The following is a 24,157-nucleotide window of genomic DNA, read 5'->3' as shown; positions in this document are numbered from 1 at the left end:
TGAATCAAGCGATTAAAAGTTTGCTCAAACAGACTTGACTTTCTTTTAGGAGTCAGCGAAGTACAGCAGAGGCCCCAGGAGGTACAGCTTCAGGTCTCTGGTTCAGCTCAAGGAGGTAGGTGCTCAAGCAGCTGCTGATCCAGGAAAGTGAGCACACACAACTGGGCCAAGTCATTTCAGCCTTTCATTGAACACCAAGGAGAATTTGACTGATTTTCTGTTTGACTCTGTATGTTTTTTTTTTTTTTTTTTTTTTTTAATGTGGGTTCTGGCTGACCAGAACAGGGCTGAGGCAGATGACGTGAGGGACTGTGTTGACCTAATAAAGGCAATGCTAGAGATAAATCCTGCACGGAGGATTATCCCTGGCGAAGTCCTCGGGCACCCCTTTATTTTGAGGCGCATCTTTGACCACCCCTGCCACCAGACCAGGCCTCAGCCACTTAAGAACTTGGACATTGAAAGCAGGAGCAGGTAAACACCCCTGTGACTCTGAGGAAGTTGATGAATGTACCTGAAAGACAAATTAGAGGGATCAGTGTGTGTTAACTGTGTGTGTTTTCATTCAGAAGCCCAAGGGCAGCTTCACCGACACAACGGCCAGCCATCATACAGGTGAAGCTTGCGCCAGTCAGGGAGGACATTCAGGCTGCCTCCAAACAAAGACCCAGGTACCATGAATTTCTCTGGTCACTGCATCATCCCTCAGAGAGTTAGGCCTTCCTGAGAGCAGATCACAGAGTACTGTATGTGCACTTATGTGGGAAATATGAATGGATCCATTCAGACAAAAATATATTTCAGTCTAGACTTCCCATGATTCGTATTACTATGATTAGTCTTTTTATTTTTAGTCCAATTATTATTATTATGATTAGCAGTAGTAGTGTTGCATTAACACTGGGGTGGGGGGGGGGGGGGGGGGGGTGGGGGGGGGGGTTAATGCAACACTGTCTGTATACACCACAGAGTTTTTAGTAATAATATTGGCTCTGCGGTGGATAGAAACAATAAACAACACCATTATTGCATCTGTCAACTTTTTAGCATTAACAACCATTTGATCTAGCAGATCATCAAGTAAAACAGATATTGACCATGACATATCCCGGATGGAAATTAAGGGCATATGTCCTTACTTATTTTGGTGTGAAGGGGAAATGAGCAGGGGCATAGGCTACTCTGGCAAAACAAATACTCAGAATTCAGCATGTAGACCTACAGGATCCATTAAGCAGAGCTGAAGCTAAAACGCTCAGCAGAACACATGCACAATCAGTATGACAGGAGTATTGGGAAGATAGGGAAACTGGAAGACGCTAGAATATATAAAGACATGTTAGTGCTGGGAAGGTGGTGGGCTGGAAACGAAGGGAAAATTGACCTGTGATACAGGTCTCAACTATAATATAAAATAGGCAAGCACCCAACCAGAAAATGCATACACTGCACACAAGATGCACAAAAATAAGATTCGCTATAGAGAATACAATATCAAGAGAAATCACCTTCTTCGGTCACTAAGGAAGGCTAAACACCATGACTTTTCATTGTCAGGTCTCTTGGAGAAAACAGCAGGCAAGACATACGGTGCCATTATTAGCCGTCGTTAATAGAATCTAGTTTATTTTTCTTTGTTTGTTTGTTTATTTGTTTGTTTGTTTCTTTCCTCCCTTCCTTGTGTCTGTCGTTTCCCACCTAATCGCTTGTTCCCATTCCAGTCCAGTTAGCGGCGGTAATGTACGTCTCAACTACTTTGCCCACCGCCAATAAACACTAAAGAAGAAGAAAAAGAAAGAAGAGGAGCCAGGCAGAGGAAAGATGGCAGCCGCGGCAGTGGCTGAATTTCAGAGAGCACAGTCTCTTCTCGGAACAGACCGGAATGCCTCTATTGATATCCTACATTCAATAGGTAAATACACTCCGCAGCGAGTCGTGGCAGAGAAACGAGTTTTGCCGCGCAGACTGTCTCAAACTTCTCCCTCTGAAATTGAGCGGTTGAGGTAGCTAGCCAGTGTTGCTATTAGCCAGTTAGCAGCTAAGCTAGCTAGCTAGCCCGGCGCTGGCCCGTCTCTTTCGCCTTGCTTGCACAGTGAGTCAGCAGCAGTGGGCTAGCCTGCTAGCAGCGCACCGGCTAGCCAGCCAAGCTAACGTTACCTAGCCTGGCTCATTCATTTTCAGGATATTGGGTGACAGTTGGCTAGCACACGTTAGCATGCAGGAAGTGTCGTTAGCGGCTTCTCCTCGTCTTGTCAGGCCGAGTGACAAGGAAATGAATGTTAATATTAGGTCGCTATCAACCATTAACTCCTGTGGCAGTAATTCAAGCTAATGCACCACATGATAGGACTCTTCACTCTTGTTAATGATCAGCTAGCTAGTTGTCTTCAGCGCATATTGTTTTATTTGACAAGTCCACTAATTCATCTCTTTCGCCAGCCACTTGGCGGCTTGCCATCCTCCCCAGCCTAGCCTTGAGATAACTTGATTTTTACTCTTGTTTTCTACTAGAGAAAGTGTGACTGTGTGTGTGTGACTGTGTGTGTGTGTGTGTGTGTGTGTGTGTGTGTGTGTGTGAGAGAGAGAGAGAGAGAGAGAGAGAGAGAGAGAGAGTAAAGCATCAGCATTTGTCAGTGTTTTGTATGTCGTTGTGATTCCTGTCTATAAGGATCTAATGACCAGCTAATGTCTCGGTGTGTGCGTGTTTTAGTGAAGCGGGACATTCAGGAGAGTGATGAGGAGGCGGTGCGTGTCAAAGAGCAGAGCATCCTGGAGCTGGGCGGCCTGCTTGCCAAAACAGGACAGGCAGCAGGTAACATCATGTAATATCTCAAATTTCAATTGGATCTGGGCTGACATGAGTAGGTGCCTCTAACTATTCAACAGTTTTATGGGGTCACTCCAGTTTCAAATGTGAAAGCTGCTGTTTTAGATATAAGCTGTATCAGGCCCTAACTTGACTCCCCATCCCAAGTTATTGTGACTTATGCTGATGCTGTTCAGCTCTGATAATGACATTGTTTATGCCACTTACTGAATGAAATACAGTTGGACATAATAATCACATCCTTCCATGCTAAGCCTCTTTGTAAGCTACTTTTAACTTATTTGGCTGCAAGATGACAATGACAGAAAAACGAGATGTCCTTGCCAAAGTACATACAGTAGGTTCTTCAGCCACTGGGCAGGATAGCAACCATCAACATAAATTTCTGCTGTGGCTGGTATGTTTGACTATCATGCTTACAATTATGGAATGTCACCAACCACCTTTGAAGACCTCTTCTATTTTAAAAACATACTCAGTGTGTTCAGTAGATCAGAAAAAAAAAAAAAAAACATGACATGTGAAAGAGACCGGCACTTTAAGAGTGTTGGTCCTGTGAAATGTGCCTCTGAGTCATGTTGCAAAGTTGACTCAACTTTGTCCGAGCTGGTTGTAACCTCTCACTGAAAAGTCATTCTAAAATGTTTATATGTAATAAGTATTGTCTTCTGGTCTTAAAGGCTGCATTACAGTAATGGGATGTGATCATACTGTTGTAGCTGCTCGCTTATGTGCTTCTACCTGCTTTGTCATCATATCCACATTACTAATGACTGTTTATCAAAAAATCTTCTGTGTAAATATCTGAAAACACCAAAAGATCTTTTTCACACATAGAACTCAGTTTGATATGGAAATAGCAGTGTCAGCACAGGTTAATAATGAACAAAAAATTTAATTAATGTCTTTAGTAACTCCAGTGTTTACCCTGCTATTTCAGGTCAAAATTGCTTCGGTGAAAAAGGTCTATTGTCATCCATATAATATCGTCACAATATTGACAACAAGGCATGCACTCCAAGATGGTGGCAAAATTTGATTTTGTACAAGTCGCACTATGTGGGTATGTGCTTTGTGTCACATCACAGCACAGAAACTAAAATTGACAGATGCTCATAGCTAGAGACAGCTGTCCACACTGTTCCATTTGCAAAACATATCCAAGTGACATATTTACTTGGAGATTTTTTTTTAATCAACAATGGTAGGAAATGCATTGAAGTTTTGAACTAACCATGAAAAAAGGCTTTTTAAAAAAATTGCCTGAAGAGCACCTAGCAACTGTAATTTCCTAACCTACAGCAAATATTCAACCCTTTTCCCTCCATGCTGTGCCCTACCCTCTACCCTTCTGTCAGAGCTTGGGGGTCTGCTGAAGTATGTGCGCCCGTTCCTCAACTCCATCTCCAAGGCCAAGGCGGCCCGGCTGGTCCGCTCCCTGCTTGACCTCTTCCTGGACATGGAGGCTGCCACGGGTCAAGAGGTGGAGCTCTGTCTTGAGTGTATAGAGTGGGCCAAGGCTGAGAAGAGGACCTTCCTTAGACAGGCGCTAGAGGTGAGATTCAGCGAGGAGTAGTCTGATGATGAGGAGCTCTTTTTTTCAGTAGAAGGAAGGCCTGTGTATACGGGCTTCTCAGGGCTCGTTCACATCAATCATGTTTGGACTTACTTGACCTCTGGAGCGTTTACTTATTTGTTCAGTTGGTTTGGGCATGCAGGGGCAAAGCCATTCAGATTCTGTCACAACAGTGTGACTCCAAGTGTGTCATGTGTGTGTTGTGTGTACTCAAGCATTGTTGAATGACAATAAATATGAACCTGAACTTAAACAAATAACCAACACACCAGAAAATGTGAGTCCTGTTTCAAGCAACCTGTGATGCAGTTTGTTAGGATTGAGAACATAATCTGAACCAACTAAAGGAAACAACCCCAAACTGCAAGGTTTTATGGGTATAAGGAGGCAGATGTTGATGTGTGATTGCAAAAGGTACTCAAGTTTGCAGAGTCTAGTGTAACAAAATAAATAAAGCAAGGGATTGATGTTCATATTTAGCTATTTCTTGACAGTATGAACTAATTTTTCACATGGTAATTAGGCATCAGGAGTCTCAGCAAACCACTTCTGCTCTGGTTTGGGCTAAAGAAAATAAAACCTGCAGGTATGATGACACCCTAAGGTGAGAAGAAGAAGTTTCACAGACAGGCAGTGCAAATGAACCATAGTGATGAAGAGGAGGATCAGAAGCTCTTTTGGAGTGTGTGGAGTGAGCCAAGGCCAACCCACTGGTAGCTTCCACTTCTCAGTGTGTAACCAACAAATTTGGGCACTGATGAAATAAGAGTGAGTATGCCCAGTCAGTCTTACATGGATAAATAAAAGGTTAGGCCGATATCTTTGCTTACACTGTGCCAAAATCAAGTAGAGGAACCTCTTCAGACTAGTACAAGCCTAAGGCAGGTTTGTTTATAGGTAAATATGGTTCATTGGTAAAGGAGCAAGCAAGTGACCAGTTTGTTACAAATGAGTAATGGCACTGGGATGTGGAGCCTTACCTCAAGTCCAGAGAGTGAGCTTAGGCAGGGCTTCATCAGATGAGGAAGAGGAGCCTCTGTTTGCATGCTTCAGCATTGCTGGCTGCTTAATATGTGGCTTCCTTTCAGTTTGAATCAGCTCTGTGTCTCTTGTTATAAGATGGCCACCCACATGAAGACAAGGTGAAGGAAAGAAATAACAAATGTTCTGCAGCAGGCTTACTCTTCCATTCATTCTGTATGTAGTCCGACCAGTGCACAACAAAGGGCATCTAACCTCCGGCTGCTCCAGCGGAGCTCCTTATTAGCTAATTGTAGAAGATTGGTGGTATCATGCAGCTCCCAGATCTGAATGTGTGTAACTGTGTTAATGTGAAGCAGTGTATTAGTGGGGAAAAAGGGTTTATTCTCAGTCAACTTGTAGCCCGGTTTGTAGAACAAACTGTCGGCTTGTTTTGGCCCTGTACTGACTATTAATCTCTTGTCTCTCCAGGCTCGTCTCATCTCATTGTATTTCGACACAAAGCGCTACCAGGAGGCACTACAACTTGGTGAGAGACCATCATACGTATGGAGTTGTTGATTTTTATGGTCAGGTTTACAGTTACACCTAGTTGAAAGAAGGAACCTTATGTATAAATATAAATAGTAAACTATAAAGCAGCTTTTGTTATTTCCTTTTTCCTTGTTATTTCCAAAGGGAAAGTCCAAAACTACATGCCATCCCACTTCATTTAATAAAAAAAAAAAAAAAAAAAAAAAATCTGTGGATAGCTGATGTTGAGCATCAGCCTTACACTGTTTTTTCCCTGATGGGTAAATAGATTAAAAATAAACTAAGTAATTGGATCATTCTTCTAGCATTGTAGGCTGCTGCAGTGAAATATACGCAGGGTAAATATTATGCTGTTAATTCACTTCACTGCTCTCCTTCAGGCTCCCAGTTGCTGCAAGAGCTTAAGAAGATGGACGACAAGGCCCTGCTGGTGGAGGTCCAGCTCCTGGAGAGTAAGACTTACCACGCACTCAGTAACCTGCCCAAGGCCCGCGCCGCCCTCACCTCTGCCAGGACCACCGCCAACGCCATCTACTGCCCACCCAAACTACAGGCAGCACTAGACATGCAGTCAGGTAGGAGGCAGGGCACACGTGACCAAACTTCTGTTTGCTGCACAGGAGCTTTTGTTTAACTCTGGGTCAGAAACCAGAATCATTTATGGGTCTGGTACTGGTGGGACTTTGTTGCAGTTTACAATTATTTACCATGTGTTTAAACTACAGACAGTGCTAGATATAGAGACAAGAAGGATAGTGTTTATTAGACCATGCAGCAGGGCTCAAACTTTGTTGCTGGCCTGTGAGATTGAATTCATTTCACCCTGGGGACATTGAATGTATTTAGTTGATGTCCCTCAATAAAAATCTTGCCAAGTCGCACCTGGCAGAGACGGATATTCAATGTCTGCTAACAGAGATGCGAATGATTTGCCCCATTTGCCCAAATTAACTGTATTGCCATTTTTGTGTTTTGTATTTTCACTGGTGGGGGAACTGCACAGGATGTGACAAATCAAAATTTACAGGCAAAATATAAACAGGGTTCGTACGGGTGCTTGAAAACCTTGAAAATGCTTTGATTTTAATGTTGTGTTTTCAAGGTTTGAAAAATGCTTGAATTTTGGTTAATATGCTTGTAAATGCTTGAAATCGTTTCCATATTTCTGGGCAGTCTGACTAAATGGACCTGAATCCCATAGAAAACCTATGGGATCAGCTGAGTCGCCGTGTAGAGGCTCGTAATTCTGTTCCCCAGAACCTCAATGACCTGAGGGCCGCCCTTCAAGAAGAGTGGGATGCCATGCCTCAGCAGACAATAAGTCGACTTGTGAACAGCATGAGACGTCGTTGTCAAGCTGTAATTGATGCTCAAGGGCACATGACAAGTTACTGACACTGACATTTTTTGTTGTGGTATATCCACCACTGTTGTTGGCTTTTGTTTCAAGAAATTGTTTGAGATGAGGAAATCACCAGTGTATGCTTCTACTTAAATGCCCTACTTTCATGATATAATATCACTGTAACTTTTTACATTTTCCATAAATTTCACCTAAAAGCCAAATATCCCTAACTTTTTGTGAGTAGTGTGTGTATATATATATTTCCTTCTGATTTTTAATACTGCATACCTGTATTTCCTGTATGCAGTATTAAAAAAAAACTCCTAAACAACAGCAGTGAGTACTATGTCCAGAGAAAGCTGGATTCACCAGTGATGTATGAACCTCTTCACCACCTTCCATGCTCACTAGGTGCTAGGCAAAAGAAATGTAGGTCTTCTGGGTACTGAACTCCTCAAAACTCAAAGTTACCTCTCGCCGGCAACATGTAAAAAGGCCTGGTGCAGTTTTAAGAACCCAAGAGGTTAACAGGATGCTACAGGTAAGACTTATCTGTAGTGTCCTGCTCTCTTTCAATACACAAAGACTTTTGTTAACCAAGTGGACAGAAACACAACAGGTGAAGAAAGCTGTGTTCTGGTTTTCTCCACTGTTGCAATAAGCTGTGTGTTTGTGGGTGTTTTTCAGGGATCATTCACGCAGCAGAGGAGAAGGACTGGAAGACGGCCTACTCCTACTTCTATGAGGCCTTCGAGGGCTACGACTCTATCGACAGCCCAAGAGCCATCACAGCGCTCAAATACATGCTGCTGTGCAAAATCATGCTTAACGCGTAAGTTGTTTACCATTCAAATACAACCGGATAAAAAGCAATTGCCAACACTATATCAGATTGACAAATGGCTGCACAGTTAATCCTGTATACCAATATCACAATTTTAGTTCCTTCAGTCACTAGCTGTAGAATATTGGTAAGACTGAAAAATGTTTCTAATAATGTATCAGAGTATTTTACACATGATCCTGCAGCTCTGCTTTACGAATGCCTGCTGCTATGCAAAATCATGTTTATTTGCATGAGCTCTCTGATAGGAAAAGAGTTTGAATTTTATTTGCACTCATAATACAGATCAACGTTGTCCTTCAGAAACTTAATATCTGCAAGAAGTCCGCTTTTCAGAACTTTAGAAAATTGGTTCAGGCTGATGGGTCAGCACCTAAAATGGGTCATGGGCTTTTTTTCCTGCTCGGTCTGATGTAGCTTGTTTCTTGTTTTCTTTTTTCTTTTCAGGCCAGAGGACGTCCAGGCTCTCATCAGTGGTAAACTAGCACTGCGGTATGCTGGACGACAGGTATCAGTCTTCATTCCCTGCTAAAATTTAAAAAAAGCCACACTGCCTACAGCTGCAAGGGTCTCTGAACTCCTCAAACACAAGTGCTACTAGGGAAAATGAGCATGTACCTTTAATGTTTGTGTCTTAGTTACCTGTGTTGTTTTTTTTTTCCTTTTTAATATAGTAAAAAATACCTGCACTTGATTGTTGATCATTAACAGTAAGCAAGACTTCACAAAATTAAACTCCCCCTGAATTCCTTTTTTGGTTAAAGTTGTTCATCTACTAAATGTCAGCCTATTAATATCACTCCTCTTGTTTTCCACAGACAGACTCGTTGAAATGTGTGGCACAAGCCAGCAAGAACAGATCGCTCGCAGACTTTGAAAAGGTGTGTGTGTCTGTTGCTGTATGTTGACCCTGTTTCTTAGTTTTGGCCAAGGACAATTTTTTTGGTTGAACAATATTTTTCAACTGTGGGATTTTGTGTATCCACTCATATTCAATGAAGTAAAGCATAAATTAAGTCTGTGGAACTACTATTGATTGCTTTCATTGCTAGGATTGGGATGTGTCATTAGAGTTAATGTTGCAGCAAGATGCAATAGCTGTGTTTTACAGCAGCCATTTTGAAATGAAAAAGCAGGGTAAATGAATCCAAAAGTTTTGTTTGTGAATCTAAAAGTTTTGTTTGTAAATCCCAAAGTTTTGCTGATGAACTGAATCACTGGTGGAACCTACAGTGAAAAATGTAAGATGTGTCTCTATTGGCCAGTCTCGATCACAGTGACAGATTGGTCCACAGTTATAATGGCAGTATGGGAGCTGCTCTCATCCACACTCCTATCCAGAAGGTGTCAGTAATACTTTTACTGTTACTGTTACTCACTATGAATGTTGTCACTGCAGTCAAGATCGGCCAACAGAGATGTGGCCTGCCCACAACATTCAGCTCAACAGCAAGGAGAACCTTTGGGTTTGCAAACAAAAGCAAACAAACACAACTTTTTGATTTGCAAACCAAACTTGGATTTTCTAACAGAAGTTTTTAATTCGCATTTTAATTGCAAATTTATTTTACTTCCAATAAAATAGTTTTTGATTGAAGCGTTGATAGTTTTGCTCCCAGTTCTGTTATTTGGTTGCAAACTTACTCTGTTTGATTGCATAATGAAGAAACAAAAAAAACATTCCCTAAAATTAAAGGTCTGTTGAGAAAATCCTATATTGATGGGTTTTCAGTTTTAGACTGTCTTTTTCCATTAATTCATTCAGCCTGCATTTTTAATTAAAAGTTCCTCTGCCCATGCTATCCAAGGCACTAACAGAGTACAAAGCAGAGCTGAGGGACGACCCCATCATCAGCACCCACCTGACCAAGCTGTATGACAACCTGCTGGAGCAGAACCTCATCAGGGTCATCGAGCCTTTCTCTAGGGTCCAGGTAATCCTGCCAGCATCTGACCACACACAGCATCTGTCAACAAATCATTTTCAGTCCTGGCATGTTTATAAAACTGACAGTTGCCGTCCTCAGTTCTGATTAGCTGAGTCACATTCAGATCTGTCACAAAATGCTCGGCAAGCACAAAACATTGACCACAGAACTGTTCATTTGAATGTAAATGAGCAGCCATTCTGTTTGAATACTGTTAACAAGTCATATTGCTTGGCATAATATAAATGAAACAATGTTTGTATGACAGATATGTTGTAAATTTTACAGTGGCCTTTTAGCTAGCTCAGTCTATTGCTGCTTATAGCTGGAGTGGAACCTCAGCCTGGTCAGGGAAACTCTGTTCAGGGTTCAGGCGTGAACCCTGGACTTTGTAATTATAATTATGATGATGAAGCTGAAGAGCGCTGTCTGACATCAGTCAAATCCACATTGTAACTGAGTAAGGTTATGCTCAGGCATTTGTAGGCTGTTGGTCCATTCACTCAACAGTTATGTGAAATTACTGTTGTAGCTGTGGTAGCTTCTGTTATTTTTCTGGGGTTCCTGTATATATTGTATATGGCTATGGTGTTCTCACAATACTGGAATATTGACTTGAATGCCAAATTTAATATGTAAAGACCCCATGAAATTTTATTCATTCATTTATTTATTTATTTAGTATTTCCTCTTGAAACAGGGTGTTTGGGCACAGGATCACTCACAAGTGCAAACCAACAAGATATCAGTATGTTTTCTTTGTGTCTAAAGTGTCTCCTTTAGACACAATTATGATGCTTTTTTCTCTCCTCACAGATAGCACACATTTCCACCCTCATCAAACTCTCTAAGGTAAGATTCTGCACCTATTCAGTGTTTTCTTTTTGGTTTTCACAAAAGATGCTATAAATCATGACACAGATGAAGAAGTATTCAGAATGAAAGATCTAAGATCTGAATGTGCCTTGCAGGGAGACGTGGAGAGGAAACTATCACAGATGATTCTGGACAAAAAGTTTCACGGTATGTATTTACAACACTGACAAAACACTTCCGGTCCTTGTAACTTTAGCTAAGCACAATGGAATACTCTTTATTGTTGTTAACCTTCTCTGCTGAAGAAATAGCTGAATATAGCAACAAAAGTAGAACACTAATCTTGACATTTTCACATCTAATCAACCAAACCAAATTTACCTTGCCAGAGGACTCAGCCTTACATTTTGTGGCATATTGGTGTGGTTATTTGCTGCCACCCAAGTTCAGACTGTTTTCATGTGCTTAAACAACAAAACTAAATGAGTAAATACCCCAGAATTTCATGAAACTGCTTCAAACATGCATTAGATGAGTGTGGTTTTGCAATTACTGAATTCCTCAAGTGCTTCACATTCTGTCTCACCTCCTCGCAGGTATTTTGGACCAAGGTGAAGGTGTACTGATCATCTTCGATGAACCACTTGTGGACAAGACGTACGAGGCAGCCCTGGAGACCATTCAGAACATGAGCAAAGTGGTGGACTCACTCTACAACAAAGCAAAGAAGCTAACATAGGTCAGCCCTAACATAGCATTCAGTCTTAACGGTGCGCTCACACAGGGAGCTGTCGCTGCAGCACCAGCAAACACTGTGATGCCAGCAACTAGAGCAACCCTATGAGGTTGAGCTGAATTCAGCTTTATGCAAATGACCGGCAGTGCCCCTGAAGCAGCAGCCAATTGCATATTAGGATTGAGCTTCTTCCTGTTTACTTTTTTCCTATGGCAGTTCAAAACTAACTGAGAAGAAACTCATTGTGGCAGCATCTGGTTTTCCAGAGCTTCATAGCAGTTTGTTTATTTATTGAATATAAACCTAAAATCCTATTCTTGGAAGAAAATGTCATATATTGTTGGGATCTCTGGAAAGCATGATAAGGGCTTAAAGAAGCTATAAAGTCAAATTAGTGCATACTATGCCTTGCAACTATTTTAAATACATGAGAGTATGTTTGTAGCTTGATTATCAAAATGGAATTTATTACCACCTGCTTGACTCCTTGGCAACGATGGCTAAGAGGTGAGCAAGCAGCGCGATGCCAGTGACTAAAGTGACAGCTGCTGCTTTTGGCGCTCCCTGTGTGGGTGCACCACTACGAAGTACACCATACCTTGCAAATAACAGGCATGCTCAGTCTGCAGTGATGACTGTTTATTCAGTGAATAGTTATTGGATATTTTGCAGTGTATGGAAATACAAAAATCCAGCTGAATCAAAATCTCAACCTGTCTTTGTCATCTCCCTCAGAGAGAGTGGAGCATCAGCCCCCCTGTCGGGAGTGACGCAGGCCAGTCAGACTTCTGTTGATCACTCACTCCAACCCAGTAGGGAAGAGGGGAGGAGGATGAGGGGATTACAGACACTTCACAACCCAGCAAGCAAATAAACCAGCTGATCAACTGAAAACGACCTAACAGAGCACCAAACTGGCAGGAATACGCTGCCCTCTCTTCTTCCTCCTCCAGCCCTCTGCTCCCCCCTGCCTCCTTTCATTCTTACTTTCTTCAGATCTGACTGGGTTTGATCTGACACAAAGTGCTCCTCCCTATGGACAAATCCAGACACTGCGCTCCTCTTCTCCCACCACTGGTTTCTTTGTAAAAACTGGGCAGCCTCCTTTTTCCCTCTTTTTTTCTGTGTTTCTCTCTGCGCTGGCCATCAGGGAATCGTGTAAAATAACAATAAAGAATACATATACAGTACTTATACATACATGTATGACAAAAAAAATCAAAACAAAACAAAAAAAAAAAAAAAACATGCTCGGTCTGTTCAGAGTGTAAGGGGGATTAAAAGTGAGTTGGTTGGCCTGTCTCTGTCACTGGACTCACTGCCGGGTCCGTTCGGCTCTGTTTGCTCCATTTGCCAACCACCTTCCGAACCTTTTACGAGTTGTTGTTTTTTTTTTATTTTTCTGTTTCACTGCGGTTGTGAAGAACTGACTCGCCCTCCTGCAGTTAACCAGCTCACCTTCAACTGTTTTCAGAAATGCAGGACATGAGCTCTGCCCTGCCCTCTCCCCTCCTCACCACTTCCTCATTGCAAACTTTGCCCACCCCCCTCCTAGGCCCTTCACTCCCAGCAGTCTCGCTCATTCACAAGGCATTCTGGGATTTGTGGAGCGGACTTGGAAGCACCCAACTGTCACCCCCTGGGACCACGCCACAAGAAGAGGACATTCGTCACCATGTTGGGTTCTTCATCTCCCACCCTCCCCTCCCCCCTGCACTCACACTTCCTGTTTGTATATAATTATTGCCAAGCGCCTCTGATCATCCAAGGCCTGATGTATTCACACTGTCCCCTTTTTTTATAATGCTTAAGAACAGAATAAACCTCCCCACAGAGAGAGCTTGGTCAGTCACACAAAGTGCTTTTGATGCTCTTGTTTGTATGGGACGTGACTGGAGAGAGCTCTTCGCATTATGAGATGCTTTGTCGTGTAGAAAGGGGCAGGATCTGGTTGGAAAAAAAAAATCAAGCTGTAAGTTTCTGGGGATTTAATTTTGCAAGGACTCAAGGGTTTACCATATATGACATAGAGAAAGACAAATGCTAATAAAAAAAAAAAATGAAACCTGAAGATGTGTGATTTTAAGGGTCATGAAAATATGTTAAATGGTCCTAAGCTTGGTGCTTTGATATTTCAAACTTCAGTCTGCCCCCTCTGGTGTTTTGGCATGGAAATGTGAATGCTGTACTCTCTATTGGCAGCTACCCTTTCCACTGCTTAAAATGCATTTAATTGCCCCTTTTGTGTTCTGTTGCCTGCAATTAGATGCTTGAGGGACACATAATTATATATAAAATACGGAAATGCTTATTGGAAAGTAATTTATATTATAAACTCGTGTCAGAAGGATCTTAAACCAACTCTTTTGCCATAACTTCTCTCGAAACTGCTTAAGGCAGTGATGGATAGAAGCAATAGCTTGGATTTGTAATCGCTTCAGCAGTGAGTCATTGTTCATCTGTTTAAATTAGTGTACTTCTTGCGACTAGTGATTTATTACTGGTTTACATACAAATCCCAATATATATACACACAAATCCCCATATACATATATATATCTATCTATATATATATAGATAGATATATATAGATAGATATATATCTGAGGATAAAATCCTTTTCATATTTTATTTATTTTTTTTAAACATACTGCTGTTTTTTTTTCCCTCCTTTTTGAATTAAAGGAGACAGAGTGAACAGTGACATCTGGTGGTCAAATTGTAAACAACAATTGAATTCAACTTATTCACCATTCAAGCAGAAGCAATCACTCTTCCAGATGCTTTAACCTAACCCACACAGTCTGTAAGAAGTGTGCTTTTCTAGTTCATCTGCCTTCTCTAAAGGGCAAGCTTTTAAATGATTAAAAATACTTGCAGTTTAGATCAGAAAATATAAATCTTATCAGATTGAAAAAGTGGAGCACTCAACACTCAGCTCATCTCAATACAAAAGGAAATTGACAAAATAGGGAAACAAATTATTGTAGCCTAGGCTGCAAATGACTGTTTTGTCACATTTGTCGAATATTGTTCAGATGGGCTGGTTTTACATGTAGACAAATATTACGTATATACCAAAAGAAGCAATTTGGCAACTCTTACCTCTTTTGGTTCCAACCCGGTGCTGGCTTAACATTTGATCTGACTGCTTCGTAGTAATACTCACATTGGGAATTACAGTATGTCTAGGTGGCCTACTTTAAAGTGAGGTTATAGTGCACTTGTATCCCCAGTGGTATCACTGTAAAAGGATCCCTAGGTAATGGTATATATTTTATAGTTTGGCCTGATATAGTATCCATCTCAGTTTATAGGCCTACCACAGAATCATAGTCTTTTCCCTAAGGCTTGGGCGAAGCCTGGGGCCAAGTCTTTAACATATGTTAAGATGGACAGGTCTGTTTAAATAAGTCCTGATTAATTGTAAACAACTCACAACAAGGCTCGACAACAGCAGTCGGCTCCGCATCTGCATGTGAATGCGTGAGAGCACCGCAAAGCTAATGCGTAAATACTGCTTATCACAACACCATTATGCACGGCTTGTCCTGTGCTTCAGCCACTGAGGGCAACTGCATGCCACTGAACGTTAAAACTGCACTTTTGTAAATGATTGTATTGGTCTGTTAGACGTAGACACATCTCGGGGTAAAGTTAGAGCCTTTACACAGGCCTGCCGACTGTTTATGCGCTTTGGTGCAGGCCAGAGGAGAGGTTTACTGGAGGTTTCTGTGGGGAGAAGAGGGGAGCCAGACAGGCGACAGTCAGGGCTGTCTTGGCCCCAGGGCAGAGGCAGGGAGCGAGGAGACGAACCAATGAGAGAGAGACATCCACTCCCTCTGTCCTGCCCGGCTTGGCTCGGCTCGGCGCGCCCTGTAATTAGGCGCTCTAGTTGGGTTGGGCGCCGCCACGGTGGACAGCCTGGCTGCTGCGTCAAGGGACTTTGGGTTCGCCAAGCTTTCAGACTTTGAGGATTTCTGCGCGCCGAGGACCTGCAAAACACATTCTTCACAGGGTTTGGGCTGAACTAAGCTCCGTTTTTCAAACATCACAGCCGACCTGTGATCAGAGAAAAGAAGCTAAAACATGAATGGACAACCTGTGCCTGTCTTCGAGGAGAAGAAGCCTTCCCTCCCCGGGGCTGGGAGCTCCATCTCGGCCACCAAGGACTCGCCGACCCTCCCGGAGTCCTCCTCCACCGACATGGGCTTCTACAGCGGCCAGACGGCGCACCACAGCCCGCAGGATTTCTACCAGGCGCAGCAGTCCTATTCAACTCAACCCGTGAACCCGTACACATACCACCACTATAATCTGAATGGGATGGGTGCAGGGGGTGCCTACCCTGTTGGCAAAGCAGACTACTCATACCCACATGCAACGTATAGACAACACGGGCCCTTCAGCAGAGACGTGCACACAACGCTACAAGACGTCGGTAAGTTTTCCCGGGAGCATCGTACTAAATCCAAAAGTCCCCGATTATTAAAACTACAAAAACCGTCCGTGCAGACTAACTTTTTTCATGGATATATAAGAGACAGTGGATGATGGCAGGCCAGATATCACTGGGTCAGTGAAATAAACACTCAGGTTTACCTATCTTGCACAGACGCGCCTCGGTGCTGAGCTTACCCCTGCGGTGATTTTTTCCTTACTTGACTTTGTAATAGATTGTTTGCCACTGGATCTTTGTTCTTTGCGTTTCATTGTAATTAGAAAAAATTGGACATCCCAAGGCTGAGGTATGGCCAGTGTCCATCTTTTGAATAGAGTGGCCGATGAGCTTTACGCACGGGAAAATGTGTTTGTTTTCCTTTTGTGCCAGTGGTCAGAGTTTTCCACTGCTCCATAAACTGTCCCATGACGCGCTTCCAGGGATCCGTTCCGTGAAAAATCTTTAAACTGTCACAATTTATTATGCTTCACTATGTTGGGTTATTTAGCTGAGGCTCTGTCAGCTAGAATAAGTCTAAAACTAGCATAAGCCTTAATATTATATTTGCATTATTAAGGACTAACAGGAAGGAGCGCAATTAAGTGCCAGAGCAATACCATGAAAATGTCCCTGAGGATACAGGAGAGAAGTCTTATAGGAAAAGAAATAAGAGAAATATGAGCTATGGAGAAAGGCAGAGGGCTTTTCTTTTCTAAGTACAAGAAAAAGATGAGGGAGAGGGGATGTGATTCATGCAGTGCAATGGGATATCGTGACATCATGAGGTTACCCGCAGGGAAAGATATCAATTAAGATTGATGGAGCTAAAGCTAAACAACTTGACCTGTTACTGGCGCTTTTGTGTTGCATTTGCTGGCGGCTTACAACTTCCCTCCCAGCTGCTGATAAGGATATTGATGGCAGCCTACAGGCCTGCAGCATAACTAGATTTAACCTGCAGAGGTTTATGCATGACAGTCAGAGACCTCAAGTGTAAACCCAGTCATCACACATCACATGCAGCTTAAAGCACATGTGAGGTGGTATCCTAAATGGCCAGTTACAAAAGCCTGATCATACATTCTAGACAGATGTTATGAAAATCACAGCATACTCTGAATATTGTAGGACTGTCATAAAAGTAAAGTGATACCACAAAGTCCAAAAAGGCCACTTCAACTCCCACTTAAGAGGATTTAACTGACAGCACAGGAAATAAACAAAAAACAAAAAACAACAACAACATACAGCCCAGTATTAGCCTATATGAATACTAAAATAATTTTTCATAGGAAACAACATCCAGCAAATACATTTACGCAACGCATACCACTTTGTCTTTTTAATTCTCATTTTTCTCTCATGGTTTTTAAATCACTACCTCGTTCTATACAGGTATGCTTTTTGCCTTACAAGCTTGGAAGCACTCTCCAGTGCGAACAACGGTAGAAAAACAAACTTGACAGACTGGTGTGCCGTTTTTGACATTCCTGTTGGGAGCCGACTCTTGGAAACGGCCCCAGGGGACTTTGGCCCGGGGCCACGAGCGTCAGGTGTCAGTCACTCTTGGTGTTTGAATCATCCAACACCGACGGTTCCTTATCACGCAACGCCTCGGCACGCCCATTGTATATGCACCCACCAAGTACATAAGTACACAAACAAGAAAATAAATCAGAAAAATGTTACATAAGAAAATAAGCAAGTAAATAAATAAATAAGCAATCAAGTAAGAAAGTAAGTAAGTAAGTGGATAAATAAAAAATAGAGCCATAAGTATATATAGGCCTAGTGTACATATATGTATGTGTGTGTGTGTGTGTGTGTGTGTGTGTGTGTGTGTGTGTGTGTATATATATATATATATATATACACACACACACACTCACACACACAAAAGTAAACAGATAAATATTTAAATAAATAGCTGAATAAATATAAAGTAAGTAGGCAAGTTAGTATATAAATAAATAAAAAAATGAATAAATAAGCACGTTAGAAAGTAAGTAAGTCAGTAAGTGCCTAAATAAATAGACCAATAACTAAGTATGTAAATACAAACATAAACAGATACATCTTTAAATAAATAGCTGAATAAATATAAAGACAGATCAATTTAGACACAAATAAATAAATCATACAAGGTTGTGTGCACCATGGCATATCTTTCAAATATATGAAAAATATATCCTGGGAAGCAATGTTGAATGTCTCCTGGGATCAGCACTCTATAACATCTGTAGGTTAATAATATTTATTACATAATATAAATTCATATACATTCCATATCAGTTGTTGTGCCATGGTGAAAATAAGAGTAAATCAATGTACACAAACCATGGAAGTGGCCTTTTTTCCTCATGCATTGCTTATGGTAAAAAGTTATGTGGTTTGCATATATGCCAATACACAATGTGGGAGGTTTTATGTCTAAAAGAAGAAACAAATCTGATATAAGAATAACTGATGACAAAACAGGAGGGACATACAGTATACAAGCAGGCTGCCAGGCTACATGAAAAGCACCTATAAATCTCTCTCGCTCCACGTCTGTGGGAGACACTCAAACCAAAATTATAAGTTCAGAGTGCTGTTGGAATTTCTTTGAAACTTTGGGGTTGTAGCAACTGTGTCTATTTTTGTTCTACAACATCCCGGCACAAACTGCCATGCACAGAGCCAGTACAAGCCAGAGTGGATTTCATTGTTTGGTGGAAAAAATAGAATCAGGCAACCCTTATGAAAAAGAGCAATGTAAGACATACAATGCTATATAGATATTGACAGCAAAACTCTTGCTATAAGATTATGGTGATACACAGGACATCAAAAATACCATAAAGTACAATTACGTCACTTGAGACTGTAAAGTGCCATGTACAAATGTGAGAGTCACAAGAATATTATAAAAAAAAAAAAAAAAAAAATATAGTGAGAGCAAAAAGTATCATAAGGACACTATAACACTATTGAATACCACAGGCATACTAAAAGTCCCTATAGTATTATGACAAGAGGATTATAGTGACACTATAGGTGATAATAAAAAATACCACAAATTATACCATAAGGTTACTATATACTCAATAAAAGTACCACAGAACTTCCCCAAGGGAATATTAGCAGAAAACTATAGGAACATTACAGTGATACCACAGGTTATTACAATACCATGAAATACCACAAGGTCATTACAAACTCAATACCAAGGACCATAAACACACGTTAAGCCACCATAGGAATAGGATATATCTATCTATCTATCTATATATCTATCTATATCTATATCTATATCTATATCTATATCTATCTCTATCTCTATCTATCTCTATATCTATCTATATATATATATATATATATATAGATAGATATAGAGATAGATAGAGATAGAGATAGATAGAGATTATAATCCCCACCACCACCCCATCCAACCCCCAACCCCTGTGTTTGTTGGTTAGGAAATGGAGGTATGCAATGACAGAAAAGAACAAGTCTTTGCCTGTAATATCATGATAATAAATAGGATTTAATTGTGAGAATTCGCCTAATACCATGCAATCCTGTTCTCAAGCCTCACTATTTTCCCTTCTGCCCCCTGCTTTAGTGAAAGAGGAGCCAGAAGTGGAGGTTCGGATGGTCAACGGGAAGCCCAAGAAGGTGCGGAAGCCTCGGACCATCTATTCCAGTTTCCAGCTGGCCGCCCTGCAGCGGCGTTTCCAGTCAGCCCAGTACCTGGCCCTGCCGGAGCGGGCCGAGCTCGCCGCACAGCTTGGCCTCACCCAAACACAGGTGAGTCAAACCAATAGAATAGAGGCGACTAGAATAGAATTAAATAGAACAGAATAGAATAGAGGGAAAAGAAGGATCCCAGATGACCTTATTGGTGTGATGAGCAGAGTTGCAACTCGTCTTCCTGTTCAGTGTAATCAGTCAAATTTCCCTGCTCTAATGGTTTACCGGCACATGATTTATGCTCACACGAGTGATAAAACACAACCTGTTTTCTTAGATGTTTTATGAGTGCCTCCGTAAATCACTGTTGGATGTTACACTCTGTTTGCACTTAAAAATGCAAACAAAAGGGACAGGAATTAACATGAGGGAATTCCTACTGCATTTCACATGTTGTGATAAGCCATTTGTTTTGATAACCTCACGAACTGAATATTGTTTATGACCAATTCTGTCAAACATTCATAATTACAGGTGCATTAAATAATCTGTGATATTTGTTGACCTCTACCGGCTATCCATAGCAACTGCAACAACACTGATAGAAATAGTCTCTTCTTACAAAAGTATCTGGGACATTTTGTGCTCTGACACAATAAAGATTTATTAATTATTACTTATTTCTGAAGTATTTTATTCTCTTCTAGACAACTGTCTAACAGCTGCATTAAAAAATGACTTCAAATTAGTCTACTAAAAAGTGTCCGATGTAAAATTGCACTGAAGTGAGTGTAGTGTAGAATTTTTATTAAAGGGATAAACCCCTTGAGATGTCGCATCTCATTTTCGAGGGGGTCCCTAACATAGGTACATCAACTGTGAGGACCATTCTGATTTTGAGCAAAAAACGTGGAATAAGCAGGGAATTTCAAGGTTGAGTGTACATGGTTCTCATCATCAGGCTGACATTGAGGACCCTTTAGACTGAACTGATGAAAAAAGTGCATAAAAAGTGAAATAGCACAATATTTAGAAGTTGAGTCTACATGGTTGTTATAGTTGGCCTGAGTTACATAGTGAAGTCACATGTTTATTCCAAGTTTTGGTCATTTAAGTCTAAACAGTTCTTACTTCAATCCCTCAATTTTTCATACTGCAGCTTTAACAGCTTGAAAAACGAATGGAATAAAGTATGCTATTGTAACATCATTGATCAGAATATTATCAAATCACAGTATGGCCAAAAGAAATATCTAAATTACAGTAGCTACAATTTTTGATGGTTTATGATGGTTTTCCCTATAGGTCAAAATTTGGTTCCAGAACCGTCGCTCCAAGTTCAAGAAGCTCTACAAAAACGGAGAGTTTCCCCTCGGGGATATCCCTCTTGACCAAAGTCCAGATGCCAGTGATTCCATGGCCTGCAACTCTCCCCCATCCCCGGCTGTTTGGGAAAACAAAAACAGCAACAACAACAACAACGTCAACATCATCAACAACAACAGCAACAGCAGCGTTGCCAGCACAAATGGCAACAGCAGTAGCAGCAGCAACAAGAATAACGCAGGGCTGGATCCTGCCAGTAGGGGGCAGGGTCTCTACCAGCCTCTTGTCGACTCATCACCGGCCTTCATGGGGGAATATACACACCAAAACTGGTACCAGCAGCAGGGTGCACACTTAGGTTTACCACAAACGGATCCAACTCACCACACGCCGCCACCAGCACCGCCATCTACACAAAGCATGGGTGCCGTCTACTGACTGTAAAAACGTGGAAAAGACGAGAGTCGTGAGTGTTCACACTGTGCGCGTTTGATTATATGGAGTGGTAGTGTGACCAAAAAACATTCTGACAGTGGTCTCAAGACAAGAGTCGAGACTGTAAAACCTGACTGGGACGTCAAATAGCCCTTTTACAAAAGTGGATTTCCAGAAGGTTAAACAAACGCGCTATGTCAGAGGTTGTAGTGGTTGGACAGCGTGACTTTCCTGAGTCCCAGGCAGGCCTGATGTATTGGTGCAAGAAACCAGAAGGTGATGTTGAGCTCATGGTGGCTCATGACATTTTGGTTGCACAAGTTACAAAATACAATTTAATTACTGAGGGGGAAATTTGATAGGAAGCATCACCAACATGTTGTGTTAAATCCATAGCAAGCATCTCCATTTTGACAGAGTGAGAAAAGTCTGGCAGGATGCTCAGTGGAAACTTGGCTTCTGTGTTTTCAAAGGAGCTTTAAAATACTAAAGAAGGGTCTATAGGTGGCTCTTGTCTTTCTTTTCTGCACCCTATGAGAATGCTGTTTTTGTTTGAAAAGCCTTTTTGTTTCTTATAAAATTCAACATGTTGCACATCAAAGTAGAACTATTTGACTAATAAAAGACAGCAGTGTCCCTCAACAAAAATGATGCCCTATGTTCACATTATATCTTATTCCAACCCTGATTATTTCCTACCTGTGCCACAGATCTAATGTTTGCTTATCAGGTAAACTTTGTGTCATTGAAGTGAGACAAATGTCTTGGTGCCCACAGTAGCTTGGCTGAGCCAGCAGCAGCACAGACAAGAGCAAGGAAAGCAAAAGAAGCCAAATTGCCAGCTTGGCTGGTGTTCAGGGAGACGCCTCAACGCAGTCAGAACTGGAAGGTACATACTGTAACCCAAATGTGTTGGAACAAGTCTAGGTACAGAAACGGATGTTACGTCTTTGGTGAAGTGTCTGTATGTGAATTTGTGTCTTTTTGACATCGCTGTCAGTTCACATCTGGGTTACAGGGGTTATTAAGAGCAGTAATTCTGAATTGAGCACTCAGGCCAGAATGCACGAATTTGAATGAGATGTGTTGGTGATATGTTTATCTGTTTGCGGTGTGACCGCTGAGAGCCATGCTGTCTGCACGCCGCCTTTGAGCTGCCTATGCAAATCAGTGCAAAAGTCAGATGTGTTTAACTGCACGTACTTTCCTGAATGCATCAACAGAGTTGGATTTTTCTCTTAGTTCACGCTAACAAAGCGCCGATCTCTGAAACAGTTCCTGTATATATTAGATATATATATACACACACACACGTATGTATGTATATATATGTATACACACACACACACACACACACACATATATATATATACATACATACATATATATAAATATAATAAACTCAGGTTTTTTATTTATAGAGTCAAATGTAGATCAAAAGTAGCATGACAGTCAGTGCCTTAGGAGAATTTATTTGAGAAACTATATGTAATGTGGAGAAAAAAGAAATAAATTGTATTTCGACCTCTTGCTGTTTGGATTTTTACCCAACTCACACACAGACACAGGCGCACATGCGTGTGCATGCACGCGCGCACATACACACACACACACACACACACACACACACACACACGGACATTGCTGACAGTGCTTTCCTGCTGAGTCCGTCAGAATGAGTCAGACAACAGATACAGGTAGTGCCATCTATATATTACACACACACACACACACACACACACTCACTCACACACACATGCAGAAGTGCGTGTGAAGAGACTGTGGGAGGTGACAGTGTAGCAGACACTCTGGAGTCTCTGGATCCTAATAACACACCGCCGGCAGATGAAAGAGAGAGAGAGAGAGAGAGAGAGAGAGAGAGAGAGAGGGAGGAAGGGAGGGAGGTAAGAGAATGGGATTATAGAAGACAGAGAAAGAAAGAGAGACTGGTGTACACTCCTTTCATGTGGCACACAGTTGGAAAGGGGAGGAGAGTAGCGTGTGTGTGTGTGTGTGCATGTGTATGCGTGACAAATGAGTTGTCCATCTTCCAAAGTTCTCTCTCTCTCTCTCTCTCTCTCTCTCTCTTTCTCTCTCTCTCTCTTGCCCTCCAGGCTCTTGAGCAGACAGCCAGCCAAACCCACAGGTTTGACAGACGAAGGAATGACATGGAAGAAAACCAAGGATAGAAACACTTTCAAACAGTGTTAGAGACCCAAACACAAGAATAAGACTCATAAAATGACATAAAATAAACTTGGAGATGTCAACTTTTCTCTCTAGGACCATGAAATCAGTTTTTTGAGGTATTTTGGTGAAAAGTGGAACTCTTGGTGTAAAGCCAGTAATTTACCATGGGTTAAGTGAATCTTAAAATGTTTATTTAAAGTTTAGTAAAAGCACAAGTTCTTATGACAAAGGTTATTTTGACATATGAAACTCTGATATGTCCTCACATTAATGAGTAATGAATTTCCAAAGAAACACATATTCCCTTTTATGATTACTCAAACACAATTTAAAATGATGTCCAACAAATGCACTGTTGACGGCATCTATGCTGCTCTTGATAAATGAGTGAGGGCAACTCCTATAGGCCTATATGGTGCTTCATTGGCTCAGGTACTAGTTTAGAGAAGAAAATTGTTGTATTGTAATTATTTGCTACAGTTTATGAATCTGTAAGACATAAAACA

General features: G+C 41.4%; 2 protein-coding genes across 2 annotated transcripts; both read left to right on the top strand.

The window, feature by feature from the left end:
- The first annotated feature begins 1,761 nt into the window (after positions 1–1,761).
- LOC115364111 (26S proteasome non-ATPase regulatory subunit 11A) lies at positions 1,762–13,648 on the top strand. The gene is made up of 13 exons (XM_030058539.1): positions 1,762–1,912; positions 2,711–2,812; positions 4,186–4,382; positions 5,856–5,913; positions 6,299–6,493; positions 7,951–8,095; positions 8,555–8,615; positions 8,926–8,988; positions 9,916–10,041; positions 10,852–10,887; positions 11,007–11,058; positions 11,448–11,590; positions 12,323–13,648. Exons 1-12 carry the CDS (start codon positions 1,822–1,824, stop codon positions 11,588–11,590), a joined length of 1,269 nt encoding a protein of 422 aa, XP_029914399.1. The 5' UTR covers positions 1,762–1,821; the 3' UTR covers positions 12,323–13,648.
- A 1,850-nt stretch (positions 13,649–15,498) lies between these two features.
- On the top strand, positions 15,499–22,748 carry LOC115363900 (homeobox protein Dlx3b-like). The gene is made up of 3 exons (XM_030058241.1): positions 15,499–16,028; positions 19,633–19,817; positions 21,006–22,748. Exons 1-3 carry the CDS (start codon positions 15,677–15,679, stop codon positions 21,462–21,464), a joined length of 996 nt encoding a protein of 331 aa, XP_029914101.1. The 5' UTR covers positions 15,499–15,676; the 3' UTR covers positions 21,465–22,748.
- Positions 22,749–24,157: the final 1,409 nt, after the last annotated feature.

Source organism: Myripristis murdjan, chromosome 8 (assembly GCF_902150065.1).
Source record: "Myripristis murdjan chromosome 8, fMyrMur1.1, whole genome shotgun sequence".
Lineage (NCBI taxonomy): Eukaryota > Metazoa > Chordata > Actinopteri > Holocentriformes > Holocentridae > Myripristis > Myripristis murdjan.
Note: the sequence above shows the minus strand (reverse complement) of the source record. Positions and strands in the feature narration are given on the sequence as shown.